Consider the following 19,101-nt stretch of genomic DNA (forward strand, 5'->3'; position numbering starts at 1 on the left):
TGCACCGGCCCAGCGGCGGTGGCGAGGATCTGCAGCGGATTTTGGGTTTCCCTCCCCCTTCCCGTCGTCTGGCCTGGTCCTCCCTGCTCCGTGCTCCTCCTTCCCGGGAAGCGAATGGCTGATGCGCCGCGGACCTAATGAATGATGCAACGGGCTTCGCTTCGGGATTAGGTTGCACGAGCTGAATTTTGAATGAAGGAGAAGAGCTGTTGATTCCCCCCCTCCCCTCCCCCGAAAGAAGTGTTGACTCGTTGGCTCGTTGTACTTTTAATTATTATTTTATTTAAATCTACGACTTAATTGTATTCTCTAAAAATGTATCAGATATATATTTTATGGTAACCACCCCCCCACACCTATATGTCCATGCGCGGAGTTGAAGACGCGGCAGTCAAGTGAGGGCAGCGGCGTGTTGGATGTTCGGTTCAGCACCGGCGCTGCACGACAGTGGCTGGAATCGCCAGCGGTTTGTTTTTTAAAAAACCGCAGCTTTTAACACTTGGGCTCAAAGCTTCCCCGGAGGAGTCGCTCACCAGTCGAAGGACAGCCAGCGGGACCCGAAGCCACCAACCATGTCTGGGGAAGTGCGCTTGCGGCAGCTGGAGCAGTTCATCCTGGACGGGCCGGCGCGGACCCACGGGCAGTGCTTCAGCGTGGAGACCCTGCTGGACATTCTCATCTGCCTGTACGACGAATGCAACAACTCTCCGCTGAGAAGGGAGAAGAACATTCTGGAATACCTAGAATGGGGTGAGTTTGTCATTATCATTTAATTGTTATAGAGAGTTACTATGAGTAAACTGAGTCTATAAACATATGTAATATACGGTATAAAGTACGTAATATAGTATATATAACATTGCCATAATATGTCATATGTAATATATAAATAATATTTAAATATATATATATGTATATATACAATAAGAGAATAGACACCAATTATTCCAGAATTTTTTTTCTAGGTTTTGGTGACTATTTTCCCAGGAGTACAACCAGGCTGCTCAGCTGTTGCCACGAATTAATGTGGAATTTACGAGAAAGACTTAGGTTTTTAGGTCAGCAGTTAAGAGCTTTTGAGTAATTCTCTGATGGGCAGAGCTGGATGCCTCCCGGGGGTGTAACAGACATTCAATGCAAAGGTATTTATTAGTGGAAACATTCCTTCCCAGACTTTGGAAATCGCTCTGGAAAATGGGAGGAGATACTAAAATAGCTGACGTCACAGGAACCCGAAGGTGGTTATCGGCGGGTTTTGTTTCATCCCCGTTTAGGACAAGCAAAGGAACAACTGCACATGGACTTGCCATGAATTGCCGTGTTTGTAGGATAAAGTGACCTACATGTTCAAACACGTTGTGGTGGTAGTTGGGAGAGAGTGTTCGGGAGCAGCTCCTGCCTCAAGTTTGATTTGCTCTACATTTAATTCATATCTAAAATGGTCAGTGTTTTGTCTTCGTTCTCCTGAGTATGGATGTGGTTTGGAAGACCCGCTGTAGTGGGAAAGAGCTTGATGAGAGCAGGCGCTCCCAGGTGACCTTCACGCCGTGTCCAATGTTACATCCAAGTCCATTCACGCGTCCAGCTGTTCGCATCGCCCACCTGCATTGGTGCAGGGCTTTGGAAGGCTCAGCCCCAGGAGTGCTGTGTTACCTTCGTAAAACTGGGCATTTTAGCTTGTTGGAAAGTTTTGATACGAGAATGTCTTTGTTCCCAAGTCAGCTTTATGTTCCTGGAGTAAAAGTCAATTGGTGATTATTTTGTTTTGTCTTTTAATTTGAAATTTATTAAAAGTTAGCTTGTCAGGTAAATCAAATCACTCATTGAAGATTGCTTACATGTAAGTGAATAGGATGGTTTTTTAAAACAGAATACCAGACTTTTACTGGGAAGGGAAGAATTCTAAACCGTCTTTCAAGTGACTTCTCTGTTAAGAGTGAGACAATTTTGACTTTGGTACTGGTTTTGTATGTCTTATTTTTATGTGCAGAGTAAAATATTTTATTGCATGTAGTTTTACATCCCATGTTTTATAAATTTAGAACTATTTTAGAGTGATCTTTTTTGAGGTTTAAAGACAGGTTTTTGGTACTTTTAGAATTAGAGTTTCAGTTCTTGAATTATGGTTCAAGAACTCATTCTAGTCTGATTACGATTGCTATTATCTATTCTTATCTTCAGAATAGTCGAAGAACTCTTTATGTACCAGTAATAAATATACTTTTAAAATTATGACAAGAAGAGAAAACCTTATGCTCAATTGCCTTTTGTATTAAGAGTTTACGTAGTAGTTTTATGTTCTGAGATATTTTGCTGCACAGTATTATCAGAATAACTCATAGATGTTTTCCACTAAATATGTTTCCTTGGGCTTTGTTTCTTATATATATATTTTAAAAACTCGTTATACATATTTAATTTAAGTGAAACAAGTCAAATAAGTATTTGGCCAAATACACTCTATTTTTATTAATATATTTTAAAAGTATATTAAACCAGGGACTTTTCACAATTTAAAACAAATTCAGTTTTAGTAATATGCTTCATGGTTTGTGGAAATCTGATACAACATAACAAAAATGTTGTCTTTTAAGTAAACTTCGATTGTGTTTCTCAGTGATAGAGAACCAGAGACTAGAATTTTTAAGGACTGACTTTTTGCACCTTTGGGCCAGGTAGTATCTGTTAAGTCTCAGTCATTTTTAAGTTGGGAGTATGAGGTCTTGAAAGTGGGAATTATAAACCACAGAAGTTTGGGTAAAAAGTAAGAAAAGGAATGTAAGAATGGAGAAGCTGTTGAGATGTGCCATAAGTAGTAGTTACTATCATTAAGTTATTTGAGAATTTAGGTTATTTAAGAATGCCATTCTCTTCATTTAATTTAAGTATTGAAATAAGTCAGTTGTTCTTCATATATGACTTGATTACAACATTTCGGGGAAATGTCCAATTTTTTTTTTCATTGCCTAACATTATATAAAAACAATTAGATTAAGAAAGTTTCCAGCTAGTGACTGGACCTCAATTTAATTTTTTAAACTTTTTTGGAGGTCTATAATGGAAATTTACAGGGACTATTTGTTGGGGTTACATTTGTCAATTTAGATTTTCCTTAAAGTGATACAGTTTTTAGTTTGAGTTTTAAAAGATCCAATATTTGCAACAGGAGAGCAGTAGTAGTTAAATACTTCATAATATATGCTGTATATTTGTGTTTGGCTATTTATATTAATCAAAGTGTCATCTAGATATTCCTTATTTTTATGCTTATGACAGGCTACTTGTAAAAAAGGAGTCAGCCAAGATTCTACCTTGCTTTATTTCCATCATTTTCACTTTATTTCTAATTATGGCCCATTTCACGTTTATATTAGTGCAGTTAATGTTTTGTTCATTACAGTGTCATGACAATAAGAAAATGACGATTCAAGGTGAGCTGTGTATATATTTGGCAGCATCCTTGCTTAGTGCTGATGGCTTGAGGGAGTAAACAAGTAGCGCTCCAGAGAGGAAGAGGGGATTAAGCCAATAAGCAACAGAGCAAGCGGATGAGACTTCCCTAAGGCCATAGGTCACTTTCACATTTAATAATACATATTTTCCAGTTATATCTAATAAGACTTGAACGACTATGTTTTGTCTCCTTTGTTTTTTAAGTTGTTGAAATAATTATGATTTGTATGTTCATAAAATTAGAGTGTTGATGTCAGTAGTCTAACTCTAGAATAAGTTACAGTAGAGTTGTAGAAGTAAAAATAACTTCCTAGTAATAACTACATTTATTATTCATTCAATTGGCTACCCTCTACTTTGAAATGGGAAATGGGAGTTTAAGGTAATTCTTTACTAATTTACTTAAAAAATAGATGTAAGATGGTATTACTCAATACAAAAGAAACATCCTAGCTATTTATATGTGGATAACTGGTTTTTGATACTTCCTGAATCTAATCTTTTACTAGAGTACATCAGCAGGTACTGTGGTGTGGGGAGCCGATATAGGGTTAAGCCTTGGACTGACCTGTTGGCAAAGTCACAAACAGGTCTTCTTCCGAGTCTTAAACAACCTCTCAATCCGAGAGGTGGCCGCTGATTTACATGCGCTGTAATTTAAAAAATAAAAATGGGGGAATTTGCCGGAAGCCGGACCACCCTTGCTGCTTGACACAGGCGCTGCAGGGAAGAAACATCTGCACAGGTTACGTTTCAAGGGACCTGGCATATATGGCATATGGTTTGCTCTCCCTCTTAGCACTATGTGTTTTAAACAGGACCACCTCCCCAAGAAAGGTTGTTTCCCCAGGTTAGGGATTAACAGAACTAAGGAAGAGAATAAATCAGTAAATCCCCCTAGTGTTACAGAAATACCATGTACTACTTATGAAGAACTTGGACTAAGACTGTTGGCAATAAATTTGGGACTTGTTGGGCTCACATCCCCAGGGGGTCTGCCCCCCAGGGAAAGCACAAAAGCCTATACCCCTGGAGACCCACTGACACAGGGCAGTCCCACGGAAGGCAAGCAGCGAGGCTGGGAGGACATAACCTTTATTGGGTAGGATAATCTCCTTCAGTCACTTCCTTGTAGCTTATCAATAGAGCAGAAGAATAGTGACCTTGGAATAGCCCTTATAATGGAACACAGAGATTAACCTAGACAAGATTAAAATCAACAGAACTAGATAGAGACAGAATTTTTGGCAAAGGTCAGATAAGAAACTATGGAAATGAAACAAGGAACTGTAGAACGTTACCCAAAACATACCATGATGTGATTATAGAGGCATGCTTATAGGATCAAATGGTATAAATACAGATGTAACAGGACAATAAAGAGAGAACCCAACTATGCTGATCAACTGAACGCTGCCTCCATGTCATTCCTTCTTCGCCGACTCCGTCCACACCTTTGGGAACCCCTGGACCTGCTGGGGATGGACCCCAACACTGTGGTGTTAACTTTTCCTTTCATTAGCATAGTTTTAAAGATTATTCACATTTTTTTCATGTGTGGGTCAGTTAAGTGAGGTGATGATGACTTTATTAGAAGGATCTGAATCTTTTTGAGGGTATTTTGTCCTTCACTTCGGCTGTTCCTCATCATTAGCTTTTCCTGATTAGAGTTTATTAATCATACCAAATTGTCAACATGTTCATTTAATACAGAGGATTAAAATTATTTTTTTTTAATCCTCAATTAGGATCTTATAAATGTCTCAGAAATATAGCTTGGGCACTTATTTCCTTTATACTAGCCACCTAATAGTCTATTCTAAGAAGAATAGTGAATAAGTACAGCGATTTGATTTAACACAATGCTGGCACATGGTAGAAGCATGTTCTCTAAGTGGTGGCTATTATTTTTCCATTTCTTTCTTTTCTGTTTTTAAGAATCTGTTGCTTTATGAGTGAGAACAGGGATGCCAGAATTAGCACTTTGAGAATTTTAGGAATTTCATGTGGAATTACAAGGCATACATTAGCATAGCAGTGTAAAAACATAAAACAAATAGCATAGTATGTTGTAATTTTATGAAATTTCCCATAATTCCTAGGACTTGATTAATATTACATAGTAAGCCCAGGTTATTTTATGGTAAAATAACTGAACTTGGTACAAATTAATATTTTATTGTACTATTCTATGGCAGTCAAAAAATTTCTTCCAAAACCTTTTCTCTGTTGGTACACTTATTGACAGTACATTGAATATGTAGCTCATTGTTTTTCATCCTCTTGGTTTTGATTAGTTTGAAAGTCCAACCATTTAAAATGTTAAATAGACTAGAATAGAAAATATCCAGTACATCATGTGTAGGAAGAGTAAGTATTGCTATGCACAAACTCTTGTGTTTTCTTGTATTTCTTGCTGTAGATTGGGATAAAAGAGTTTGAAACTCGTTAGTGTAGATGAAGCTGAAATATGTTGACTGTTTAACAGCGAAGAGATGATAGACATGGGTCCTTTTCTGAAAAAGCACAGTCTGATGAATGAATGAAGAGAAGAAGGGTAGGGAGGGACAAGATCCCTGGAACGAGAGGGAGTATGGAAGAGAGGAAGAGGAAGAACATGAGCATGAACATACTGTTTTCTTGGCTTGCTGCTTTGGTCTGACCTGGGAATGGTTGGGTATTTTTAATTTAGAAGAACTTAATGGAGTGAGAAATTAACTTCACTCCTTTGTATTTGATGGTTCATTTCCTATTCCTTTGTCATTTCCCTTTCCTGCCTTTGGGCTCTTGGATGTTGACTTCCATTGATTGTCAGAGTTTTGTAAGCTTGAACACGAGGAATGACCATAGGTCTCCATCGGTCTATACAGGTTCATCATTTTTTGGTTGTATCTTCTAGTTACTCCACGTGAACGCTAGAGTAGATAATAGGTGGGAACTACTTGCTAATTCCAGAGGTTTTCTCATCTCTTCTTATTAATGAAACTGCCAGTGAGAGTGACTTCGAGTTTGGTCGCTAAGACCAAGAATTGCTCAGCTGCTTTTACTGTCTCTTAATGAGTCGAGAAGTTCTTTCCCTAATGGTTTTTGTTTTGGAATGACCCCACTATTAGGATAGGTCATCCCGGACATACGAATGGCTGTCTTTGTTGTCACTGTTTTCCAGATCCAGGGGATTTCCTTTTCTTCCCTCCGATGCCGATTTGAGCTCAGGCTTGCTCTTCCCAGCTCGGTGCTCCACACACTCTGCTGTGTCCACTTCTTTTTCCAGTTAATAGGTGGGGAGTGGCTAGTCCTCTGTTGTCTAACGCCCCTGCCCCATTCTGGTGCTGCTTTACCTGCTGCTATAAAGGAGCACCACTTTGGCTTTCAGGGTAACAGGAGGCAGAAAGACCTGGCTCCCCCACTTCCCAGTCTCGATATTTGCCCCTTTAATTCTCCCTTCTATGAACTGTTTGCTTCTATTTTGGAATCGGGGCTTTTTCACTCTAGACCCCTCCTTAGTTTCAAAATGTGTTCTGGAAATCCATGAGAGATTAAGTGCTTTAGGGAGGTGGGTGGGGAGGAGAAGGTTTACATAGTTAAATAAATTTGGGAAACTTTTTTAAAAAAAAGTAAACATTAAAAATACTGCAGGTTATCTTAGAATTATAATTTCATATGATTATGGAATCATTTTCCCCCCCAGAGTATCTGGAAGGTGGATGGCAAGTGTTCCGTGGAACACCCTTTGAGAAATGTTCTTTCAGTATGAGGTCATGGTATTCTTTGTATCAGGGTTCTAAGAGAAAATCTTGAGGGCAACAGGGATACTGCGTCGTTTGTAGAGAGAATCCAAATCTCAATAAGTTATATTTTACTTAGTGGTTGTAAACTTTTACTTTTATTTTTTTAAAATATATTTTTATTGCTTTCAGAGAGGAAGGGAGAGGGAGAGAGATAGAATCATTGATCAGCTGACTCCTGCACACCCCCTACAGGGGATCAAGCCTGCAACCCAGGCATGTGCCTGACCGGGAATTGAACTGTGACCTCCTGCTTCATAGGTCGATGCTCAACCACTGAGCTACACTGGTTGGGCAGTTGTAGACTTTTAATTGTCTTATGTGTGATAGTCATGTGAATTGAAAAGCAATCATGGTAGCACAAGAGTGATGCTGGTGAAAATTACATTTAGGAAAAGCATCCTGTAGAGTAGAGTGAAATTAGATATAATAATGAACTAGTGCTGTTAACCTATGAAATCCTTGGAATTACTGAGAAGTTTCTGTTTATGACCTTCTCTTGCTCTAATTAAACTTGCTTTTCAAGTACAGGCATTCACAATAAGTAAGGAAATTCTCACAGCTTTATTATTTAATATTTATTTAATAATTATTGTGTAATTGTAACATGTTGCAAAACTGTTATTTATCTGAAATAATTGTATTCACTACTTTGTGATATTTGAGAGAGATCATGGACTTATGCAACTTTAGAATTCATTATAGTGTTCAGTATTATTTTGTCTAAGAGGTTACAACTTTTAGCTAATCTGTTGTTTTCAGATGTTTGGACTAATGTGGAACTCTGCTATTATTGTAACATTGTATCTGTGAAGCTATGGGTTTCAAGTGGCAGCAGTTATTATTTGTTGTATACAGGAACCAGAAGATACAATCCTTTCATTAAAGAGAAAAACCATATATAATTGGTGCTACTCAGCACTATGTGAACAGGTAGGACTCTATGACACTATAAACTTCTAGGTATTAGGGTGGCAGATAATAATAATAGAGGTGATTCAGCTTGATTGCTTAAAGACAAGTAACTTATAGCAGGATAAATTAGTCTTCTTTTCTCTCCTGATATACATTTATTTTTCTCATTAATTCTTCCCCATTACCACCATTTCTCTTACCCCCAGTCTAGCTGTGCTAAAAGTACTGCTGCTTATGTGGATGAAAGCAATCTTTTAAAAATACACGTGGCCCTCCCTAGCTGGTTTGGCTCAGTGGATAGAGCGTCAGCCTGAGGACTGAAAGGGGCCCAGGTCGATTCCAGTCATGGGCACATGCCCGGGTTGTGGGCTCAATCCTCAGTAGGAGGCGTGCAAGAAACAGTCAATCAGTGATTCTCTTTCATCACTGATGTTTCTATCTCTCTCTCCCCCTCTCCCTTCCTCTCTGAAATCAATAAAAATATATTAAAAAACAAACATGTGGCCCAGCTGACTTACCTCAGGGGTTGAGCGTCATCCTATGAACCAGGAGGTCACGGTTCGATTCCCGGTCAAGGGCACATGCCCTGGTTGCAGGCTCGATGGCCAGTGGGGCTCAGGCAGGAGGCAGCTGATCAATGATTCTCTCTCAGCATTGATATTTCTATCTCTCCCTCTCCCTCTCCCTTCCTCTCTGAAATAAATTAAAAAAAAAATACCTGTGAAGTAGTTCAGTCTATGTAATCATTTAACTTTTAGTTTTCTTTCCAATTGCTTACGCAACACTGTAGGCTTATCAATGAAAATAACACACACCCTTCTATTCAGTTTGCTCTATTCATAGTGATAAAACGTAATTAAATTTACAGAGTTTCCATAAGTAGAATACCTCAACTTGAAATATTCCTGCTCTAAACCAATGATACTGATAAAGAACAGAGTCTTTGGATTCAGACTGATTTTGGTTACTAACTGGGTATTTAAGCAAGTTATTTAACCTTTCTCTTATCATTTGTAAAAAGTGGGCATAATAGTAGTAGCTTATTTTGCCAAAAGGTTGAAAGTTGGTTTAGTATTTTTTTTTTCCTGGTGACTTGTTGTTGTATTTTGTCAGCCTTTCCCTCTCTTTCTGGTTTTTAAGTTTCTGTCTAGTCTTTGATAAAGGAAAAATTAAAACGCTATTTTTTTGGTAAAGTTTAATTGTAATGTACTAATTCAAAGATATAAATAACTGCATTTACCATTAACAAACATATTCACAGGTTACTGATAATACTTCATTGGCATTGGAGATGCCTCTACCTGTGTGACTATGCAAACAGTATCTCATTCCTTCTTCTAGGATAAGATATTTGCATTGGAACATTTTGTTGTTCTTAACTGAACTATTTTTCAGTAAATACTAAGCCAATGCCCATTCTTTCTACCACCAACAGCAAATATTATGAAGTGGCTAGTTGTGTCTTATTTTTGGATTTAAGTAACTCCAATATGCAATTTAGTGGTAGCCTTCTGGACCTCAACTCAGAATAAACTTAAATTAATAATGAAAAATTAGTGATGTGTCTAACTTTGGACTTTATGGACTAAAGATTACGCAGCATTCGTAAATGCATGTTGTGTGGCTTGACAGTAAGTATGAAGGAGATAATTATTGTATACCGGTGTTTCCCAAACGATATTTCAAGAGATAAAAATGAATATTCTGAAAATTAAGAGTTCAGGGGATAGGTAAGATCGGGAAATAGGGTTCATTGCATCCCTCTGGATATTACAAAGCACGTTACCATGGTAAACGTTTTTAAAGTTCTGCAGTATAGAAGCTCTTTAACTTTGTTTTACCTATAATTTGCCTAAGTCATTTGACTTTGGAACCCTTTTAAAGAGGAACGGCTGGTTTGCAAAGATGCTCCTGCTAACCTAGTGATCCCCCCCCCCCTTCGGTAGGGCTTGATCATTTTTTAATCCAGTTACCTCTCTTACAGAATTAGTACAGAATTTGAGAGAGAGACTATCATGGCTGTGAAATAGAACACAGCTAATTAGATTTTATGAGGGTTTTGTAAAAGCAGTGTAGTTGTCCTGCTACAACAAGAATCTATTAAGTATCTGGTTTACTGGGAGTGTAGTGTCCCAACTTGACTCAGATATTATTAAAAGCCATCAAGCATTTACTTAGATTCCTGTCCTAAGATTTAAAAAATACTTGCTTGAGGGAAATCACACTAAGAAAAATCCAAGCTGTGCCATCTGTGTTAGCCCTCAGAGAAACAAAACTTCCTCAGGCAATTCCAACACTTAACCAGCACTCCTTGGTTTACATAATAAATACAGCATCTAGAAATAAAAGTATCAGGACCAGTAAGCACATCTCTGAATGGTGAAACCCTTTATATACAAACTTGAAGACATGTACGGTATTGTATGTAAATGAAAAACTAAATATAAACCATATTTTAAAAAAAAATAAAATAAAAAATACTTGCTTGAAAAGAGATTAAGAAAAGCCCACAATGGCTGAAGCCCCATTTTGAGATTGTATTGCCAGCTATGGCCTTGCCCGGACCAAAAATCATAAATAAGAAACATTTTAAATCAGACTAAAAGTTCAGGCATGTGATAAAGCTAAACTATAGATGTGATTATCATAAAGCTCTTCCCTATTCCATACTTATAAAGATTCTCTCGCTTTTATGGTTAAAAATACAGTAATATTTGCAAGTGTGGTGCGATTTCTGTTTCTGCCTTTTTGCTGCATACCTTTGTGATGTGTCATCCCATTTCGGACTGATGCATGCTAAGCTGACAGTTCTTTCCAGGAGTCCATTGCTCTGTTACATTGCTTGAGGTTGTGATGAAGTGGTCATATTTGTTTTTTTGCTTGTCTTCCTGTGGTAATCCCAGTTAAGTACAGCAGCTCTTGGGCTATCCTGATTTTATTCACCCTCTCTGTGCATCTGGCTCAATTGTTTGTCTGTATTAAACGTATCTAAATGGATTACACTCCTGGTCTTATTGGCCTTATTCATCATGCTTCCCCCCCCCCCCCCCCCCCCCCCCATGCTAAGTAATCTGCAACCTCATTATTACATGTGCCCCTCAACTGAAAATATTGTGAATCCTACACATCCAGACCCTTGTTTAGTAGAAGGGCTTTTAAAAAATACAACATGAGCTGGTGTGGCTCAGTGGTTGAGTGTTGACCCATGCATCAAGAGGTGACGGTTCGATTCCTGGTCAGGGCACATGCCCAGGTTTCAGGCTCAGTCCCCAGTGGCGGCTGAATGATGTTTCTCATCAGTGTTTCAATCTCTCTCTCGCTATCCCCCCTCCCTTCTACTCTCTAAAAATCATTAGGGGGGAAAATCCTCTCGTGAGGATCAACAACAAAAACACACAACATGATCCTTGATTATTTCAGCATCCTGCTTGATATCCTACAATGACTACTGATAGCTTTCAGAATGACATTTGAACTCCATAGCATGGCATACAGAATTTTTAATGATATGGTCCTTGTCTATTTCCCTAATCTTTTTATTTACTGTTAAGAAATAATTTTTAGAAACTTTGAAACAATCTAAAACTTACAGAAAAATTACAGGTACAGTACAATGTTTTCCCCTCTGAACCATTGAACAGTGAAGTGCCAGCTTGATGCCTTATATCAGGGGTCCTCAAACTACGGCCCGCGGGCCACATGCGGCCCGCCAAAAACATTTATCCGGCCCGCTGGGTGTTTTTGCCGCCGCTGCCTGTCCTGCTTAGCAGCCGACTCGTCCCGGTCCCGCAGTGCACCTGTGTGGAATGTCTGAGGGACAGTGAACTGGCCCCCTGTTTAAAAAGTTTGAGGACCTCTGCCCTATATGTTTGTGTGTATTTTCTATATTCTTTTAATAACCACGTGCAACTATTAAAATCAAGAAATTAATACTGATGTATTGCTATCTTCTAATCTTTAGAACTCATTCAAGTTTGTCAGTTGTCCTGATAATATCTTTATAGCAAAAGGATTCAAAAAGATTCAGTTCAGAGTCACATGTTGCATTTGGATATCATGCCCTATAGCAGTGATGGCGAACCTATGACACGCGTGTCAGAAGTGACACGCAAACTCATTTTTTTGGTTGATTTTTCTTTGTTAAATGGCATTTAAATATAGAAAATAAATATCAAAAATATAAGTCTTTGTTTTACTATGGTTGCAGATATCAAAAAATTTCTATATGTGACACGGCACCAGAGTTAAGTTAGGGTTTTTCAAAATGCTGACACGCCGAGCTCAAAAGATTCGCCATCACTGCCCTATAGTGTCATTCATTCTGGACTAGGTGTTCAGATTTTTCTCAACTTTCATGACTTTGACACCTTTTTATTTATTGATTGATTTTTTTATTGACTTTAGGGAGAGAGAGAGAAACATCAACAATGGGAGAGAATCATTGATCAGCTAGCTGCCTTCTGCACTCCCCACACTGGAGCCAGTAACCGGGCATGTGCCCTGTCTGGGGATTGAACCATGACCTCCAGGTTCATAGGTCAATGTTCAACCACTGAGCTATGCCAGTCAGGGCCCAAATAATTTTTTTTTTTTTAAATGTTTTTATTGATTTCAGAGAGAGGAAGGGAGAGGGAGAGAGAGACAGAAACATCAATGATGAGAGAGAATCATCAATGGGCTCCCTCATGCATACCCATTACTAGGGATTGAGCCTGAAACCCGGGCATATGCCCTGACCAGGAATTGAATGGTGACCTCCTGGTTCAAGTGTGGATGCTCAACCACTGAACCACACTGGCTGGGCCCAAATAAAGTTTATAAAAAGTCAGAATTTTGATTTTAAAATTCAGTGGAAAGTAATAAGATTCTGGCCAAATTATCTTACATTAACCTATTGAATTTTAGTATTCTAAGTAATAGACAAAGAGGATTTTAATTCGAAGAACTGTATTGATGACGTTTATTAATAAAAATATTTTCAAAAATACTTGTTTTATTTCCATTCTATCTGAAAATAATTAGAACAGGATCTTTTTCATAATAATTATGACATCTATTATCTCTCTTAGAATAAAAGTATGGCAATGCTTGGGTCTCTAGATATATACAGGGTAGGGCAAAAGTAAGTTTACAGTTGTGAGTACATGAAACAGAGTTTATTCTTGTGTTATTTATTAGTTATTGTATTATTTTCCATATGAACAACTTTAACCGACTTTTGCCCCACACTGAATTTAGTGAAATGCAGTTTTTATCTGAAATGTAAAAAATTATCTTAGAATTTATAGTTCTTCTTTCCAACAATGATACTTTAAAAGTTATTATAATAGGTTTGTTATAGATCTCAGGCCTTTTTGTTAAGTTTTAACTGAGTTTTTCTTTAAAATGAACTTGAAAGGAATTTTGTGACCATTTGTATTTTAAGTATTTCTTGAATTTATGATTCTGTGGCAGAAACAGGTCAAATTTTTGATGGTATAAGTTCTGGCTTCCATGGTTGGGGGAAGAAAACAATACATGATAGTGAGTAATAAGAAAAGGTTGTTGATTAATAATAAAAATGGAGGGTCGATAGCAGACTTTTGGCTCTAATTGAAAATCTAATGCAAATTGGTTTAAATAATGAGAGTTTTACTAGCTAACCTATCAAGAGCAAAGGTAGGGTAAACTTACAGGTTGATGGCTCAACAATGTTGTCAAACATCTGGATTCTTTCAGTCTCACTGCTGCTGTAGCCGAGGCTTTTCTTAACACCACCCACCCCCAACCCCTCCCAAGGTTATAGGATGGCACAGAAAGAGCAGGATTCCTTTTCCAGGTGGGGGAGAGAAAGTGGCTTCCTACCGTCCTCTAAAGACAGCGATTCTCAACCTGCGGGTCGCGACCCCTTTGGCCGTCGAACGACCCTTTCACAGGGGTCACCTAAGACCATCCTGCATGTCAGATATTTACATTACGATTCATAACAGTAGTAACATTACAGTTATGAAGTAGCAACAAAAATAATTTTATGGTTGGGTCACAACATGAGGAACTGTATTTAAAGGGCCAGAAGGTTGAGAACTACTGTCTTAAGAGGAGTAAGGAAAGGAAGTTCTCAGAACTTCTCTTCTCCAGTCTTAACGTCCACAGTTAGGTCTCATGTCTGTTCCTGAACCAGTCATTGCATTGGTACATGAGCTGTGTAAGGAAAGAGTAGATAACTTAATGTTAGGATTTTAACAAGAGGGAATGATTCTGGGTAAACTACAAATGGTCTCCACTACAGTTGGCATTGAGTTTTACAATTTATTTATAGCCTTTTCTTTAGAAATTATTAGTGCTATAGTAAAGTGTTCTGGTGTTCTTTTCTTTTTCCTAACACCTTTAAGTAATACCTTCTCATGTGGTTTTTTTTAAAAAATATATTTTTACTAGAGGCCCGGTGCATGAGCGGGCCTAGGCCAGCAGGCGGACATCCCTTGAGGGGTTCTTAGCTCTGCCGCGAAGATGGGAGAGGCTCCCGCCACCACTGCTACACTCGCCAGCTGTGAGCCTGGCTTCTGGCTGAGCAGCGCTCCCCCTGTGGGAGTGCACTGACCACCAGGGGGCAGCTCCTGTGTTGAGCGTCTGCCCCCCGTGGTCAGTACAGGTCATAGCGACTGGTCATTCTGCCGTTCTGTCGATTTGCATATTAGGGTTTTATTATATAGGATTGACTTCAGAGAGGAAGGGAGAGGGAGAGAGAGATAGAAACATCAATGATGAGAGAGAATCATTGATCAGCTGCATCCTGCAAGCCCCCTACTGGGGATTGAGCCTGCAACCTGGGCATGTGCCCTTGACCAGAATCGAATCTGGGACCCTTCAGTCTGCAGGCCGTTGCTTTAGCCACTGAGCCAAACCGGCTAGGGCTCATGTAGTTTTGATTTAAGGATTCTGAGCCAGCGTTATTCTGTGGAAGAGAGAAAAGGATGCATTATAAATGTCACTAATTAAATTTTAATTTTAAAATTGCACATGGTCATTAAAATAATGCTTTTCTCATCCATGCCATATTTTCTGGTTTATCCCTCTCTGAATGCCTATAAAACTTGTTTATGGTGTTCATTTGACAACCAATTGACTTATTTTGGATTATTAATTGTCTTTTTATATGTCATATCAAGGATCACTTCTCATTCTATATCTAATGCAAATTCCAGTATAACTTTATTGTTAGTGATATCTGCAGAGATGTGGTTAGGAGAAGGTCTGTTTAAAGTCAATTTAATAAATATTTAGTGTGCACAATAAATATGTGTATAATGGAGGTGCAGGAATTATTATGTGTACAGTGGAGTGTTGGAACAATAAAGACTAACAACATGTGGTTCCTGCCCTCAAGAAATTAAGTAGACTATAAGTGTATGAAAAGAGGCCCAGGAGAGAGATTACTATTGACAAGGAGAGTGGGAAATGGACAAGAATTAATCATGGAGACATTTGAGCTGATCCTGAGATGAGAATTTTTTGTGCATTTTAGATGGAAGGCAGAGTGTGGAGGCAGCAAAGCTCAAAGGCAACAGGGGGAGGGAATAGTGGGAAACATGGTTGGAATAGTGAGTTGGAGCATTTCAGTTGGCTTATTACAAAATTTGAATTTGATTCTTTAGGCATTGGGAGCCACTGAATATCTGTTTGTTTTTAAAGCAAGACTTGGAAACTGCTTTCTATCAAAGTATAAGTACTCTTAAGATGTGTAGTCTTTTGTTATGATAGAATGTTTGGTTAGTATATTCATTAATTCATTTTAACCAATATTTATTTCATACTTTCTCTGTTGTAGGTACCAGTTTCTGGAGATACAACAGTGAATAAGACAGGCAGGGTGTCTGCTATCATGGAGCTTACCTCATAATTTGGGAGAGTCAGAAAATAAACATGTAAATAAATAGGATTATTTCAGATATTGGTAACAGTTGTAAGGAAAATAAGCATATGACAGTGTTTTGGGTGGTAATTTAGATTGGTTGGTCACAGGATGAAGTCCATGTTTTTGGCCCGAGGAATCAGATGAATAACAGCAGCTCCTATTTATTATTTACTGTATGTCAGGCACTATTGAAGCAGTTTTCATGGATTGTCTCACATAATCATCATCTAAAGAAGGGAGCATTATCCCCATTTCACAGATGAGGAAACTGAGACACAGGTCTGTAGTCTCATCTATGTCTATGCAAATATAAAAGGCTAATAGCAAAGTGTCCCCTCTGGAGTTCGGAGAACGGGAGTTCGATTGCTCGCTATGACGTGCACTGACCACCAGGGGGCGGGGTGGAACATGGTGGGCGACCAGCGGCAGTGGAGGGGCGCTGAGGGAGCCAGGGAAGGAGTAGGTGAGGAGGGGGCGGAATTTGATTTTAGAACACACACTCTTAGTTGCAATTACTCATATGTACTGAGATAGCATATATGGTTCGGAGAACGGGAGTTCGATTGCTCGCTATGATGTGCACTGACCACCAGGGGGCGGGGTGGAACATGGTGGGCGACCAGCGGCAGTGGCGGGGCGCTGAGGGAGCCAGGGAAGGAGTAGGTGAGGAGGGGGCGGAATTTGATTTTAGAACACACACTCTTAGTTGCAATTACTCATATGTACTGAGATAGCATATATGATGGGGAGGGCTATGGATGGGGTGAGAAGAATTCTGTTTTGGCCATGTTGAGTTTGGGACAATAACCAGTTGAACATATATTAGTTATTGGGAAGGGTAGGACTGGAGATATAAATTTTAGATTCATCAGCTTAGAGGTAAAGCCATGGGACTAGAGATTTCTTAAAGAAAATATGTCAGTAGGAAAGAGAAAGGGGCCAAGAACTGACTCTTGAGGCATGCAAAATTTAGAGCTTGAACAGTGGAGGAGGAGCCAGAAATGGAGAGTGGCCAGTGATGTAGAAGAAAATGAGAAGAAGATTGTCAGGGAGCAAAATATGTTTCAGAGGAAAGGAATGTCACATGTTGTGAATGTGGCTAACATGCAGGCAAGCGTCCAAGTGGAGTCCCATGAGGAGCGAGAGGAAGTAAAGTGGGAGTCACATAGGTGGCTCTTTAAGGGGTTTCAGTGATGAGGGGCCAAGCAATTGGGTGGTAGTTAGAGGGGAACATGGGGTTTCTAAGCAGGAGGGAAAATGATGGCTGATACAATGATTCCTCAGCAGGGAGAAATGTAGGGAATGCAAATGCAGGGATTGGGCTTCCATTGGAGCAGGCACTTGCTTTTTTGGTTTTGTTTGTTTTATAGGCAGAGGACAAGGTTTAGATACAGGTGAGTTGGTAGGTTTTGTGGTGGGAAGATAAAGCAGTTCACTTCTAATTGCTTCTATGATCTCAGTAATGTTTAAGACAAAGTAATCAGCTGAGAGTATTGGGAGGTATTGAGATTATTGGAAATTTAATGAGAGGAGATAGTGTGTCAGGATGCCCAAGACCACCCCCAGTTTAGGTGCTTCACTAGGAGGCTGAGTGGCTTTTACCCAGAACCAGTGAGTTCACACCCCCCCACCCCTGCCTTTTTTGTGTGTGAGGATGTGTCTAGCCCAGGGTTATTTGGGCAGGGTGAGAGCCAAGTTTAGGTCTCCTGAGTCTCTGGACTGTGCTCTGTCCCATTCCTCTTATCTGCCCCGGCTTTGTTTTCAAACTCTCAGATGCGGAGTTGGAACACTGGGTAGCAAAAGCTCTGACTCTGGGCAGAAGGTGGTGGGTGCTCAAGACAGTTGCTACCTGGCGCTCAGGGCAGGGCCTCGAGTCTCACTCGCCCTGGCTCCGTACAGGCACCGGGCATCTGCCACAGGAGGCTCACCAGCTGGAGGTGGACACCCTGTGAGCTCTGGGCTGCTTCTGGGGTCCTGGGCTGGCTGGCTTTGGGGTCCAGGACAGGAGCCCTTGTCTAGAATCACAAGGGCTGGAACGAGGCTGGTGGCCCTTGGCTGGTTGACTGCCTCTGTCCCAAGGGTGGGGAACGACTTGACCTGGTGGTACCCTTAAGAGCTGTGCTCTGAGATGTCCCCGGAGTCCCCCAGGCATGTCTGGGATGGGAAGTATGGACAGAAAGGAGGCTGAGGTGCTGGGGCTCTGGCCCTACTGACCTGACCTCCACCGGGTTCTGGGTAAAACCAAAGCAGCCAATTCGGAAAAAGAGTTTTAATGATTAAAAGGATTTCTGAAAAATAAAATTTATTATTATTATTATTTTTTTTTACTGCAGCATTAAAGGGGTTTTGATAGGGCACCACATTGGTTTTCCTAGTTTGGTGCGGCCTGGATTATCCATGCTCAAGGTGCCATTTTGTTTGGGGGGGCAGAGTACTAGAATCTGGGAGGATGTGGTGAGGGGCAGGCAGCAGGCTGGCGCTGGATCAGGACTGGAACAGGCATAGACAGCTACTGACGGAACCTCAGCCACCAGGAGCAGCCAGTCTGTCCCAGGGACTCGGAGGCAGTCTGGCCCTGAGAGGCGTTCTGACCTCTGAATTGCTGTGCTGATAGTCACCGCCAGCAACCTTATCTCAGAGTGAGGAGAAGGGAGGGAGGGCCAAGAAAACGATCCCCAGCCAGGAGTCGTCCGCACATAATGCAGGTGTTCTCTGTTTAAAAACAGCTTCCAGGCCCTGGCTGGTTTGGCTCAGTGGGTAGAGCATCAGCCTGCACACTGAAGGGTCCTGGGTTCGATTCCAGTCAAGGGCACGTGCCCAGTTGTGGGCTTGATCCCCAGTGGGGAGCATGCAGGAGGCAGCCGATGAATGATTCTCATCATTGATGTTTCTCTCTCTCTCTCCCTCTCCCTTCCTCTCTGAAATCAATGACCAAAAAAAGAAAAGAAAAAGTTTCCAGGAGTCCATTTAAAAATTTTTTTTATTGTTTTAGAGAGACAGGGAGAGGGAGAAAGAGAAACATCCATGGCTGCTTCCTGTACGCCCCCTACGGGG

At 40.1% G+C, this 19,101-nt stretch overlaps 1 protein-coding gene across 13 annotated transcripts in view; it reads left to right on the forward strand.

Annotated features, from left to right (window-relative positions):
- Positions 1-6: 6 nt before the first annotated feature.
- The window catches only part of CDC42BPA (CDC42 binding protein kinase alpha (DMPK-like)), a 202,142-nt gene continuing 183,047 nt past the window's right edge, over positions 7-19,101 (forward strand). For all 13 annotated transcript variants that reach the window (XM_014528257.1, XM_005880129.1, XM_014528258.1 and 10 more), the window contains exon 1: positions 7-750. In XM_014528257.1, coding sequence (XP_014383743.1) covers positions 573-750 — 178 coding nt within the window. In that variant the 5' untranslated portion in view covers positions 7-572. The remainder of the gene's footprint in view (positions 751-19,101) is intronic.

The sequence above is a fragment of the Myotis brandtii genome, unplaced genomic scaffold (assembly GCF_000412655.1).
Source record: "Myotis brandtii unplaced genomic scaffold, ASM41265v1 scaffold627, whole genome shotgun sequence".
Lineage (NCBI taxonomy): Eukaryota > Metazoa > Chordata > Mammalia > Chiroptera > Vespertilionidae > Myotis > Myotis brandtii.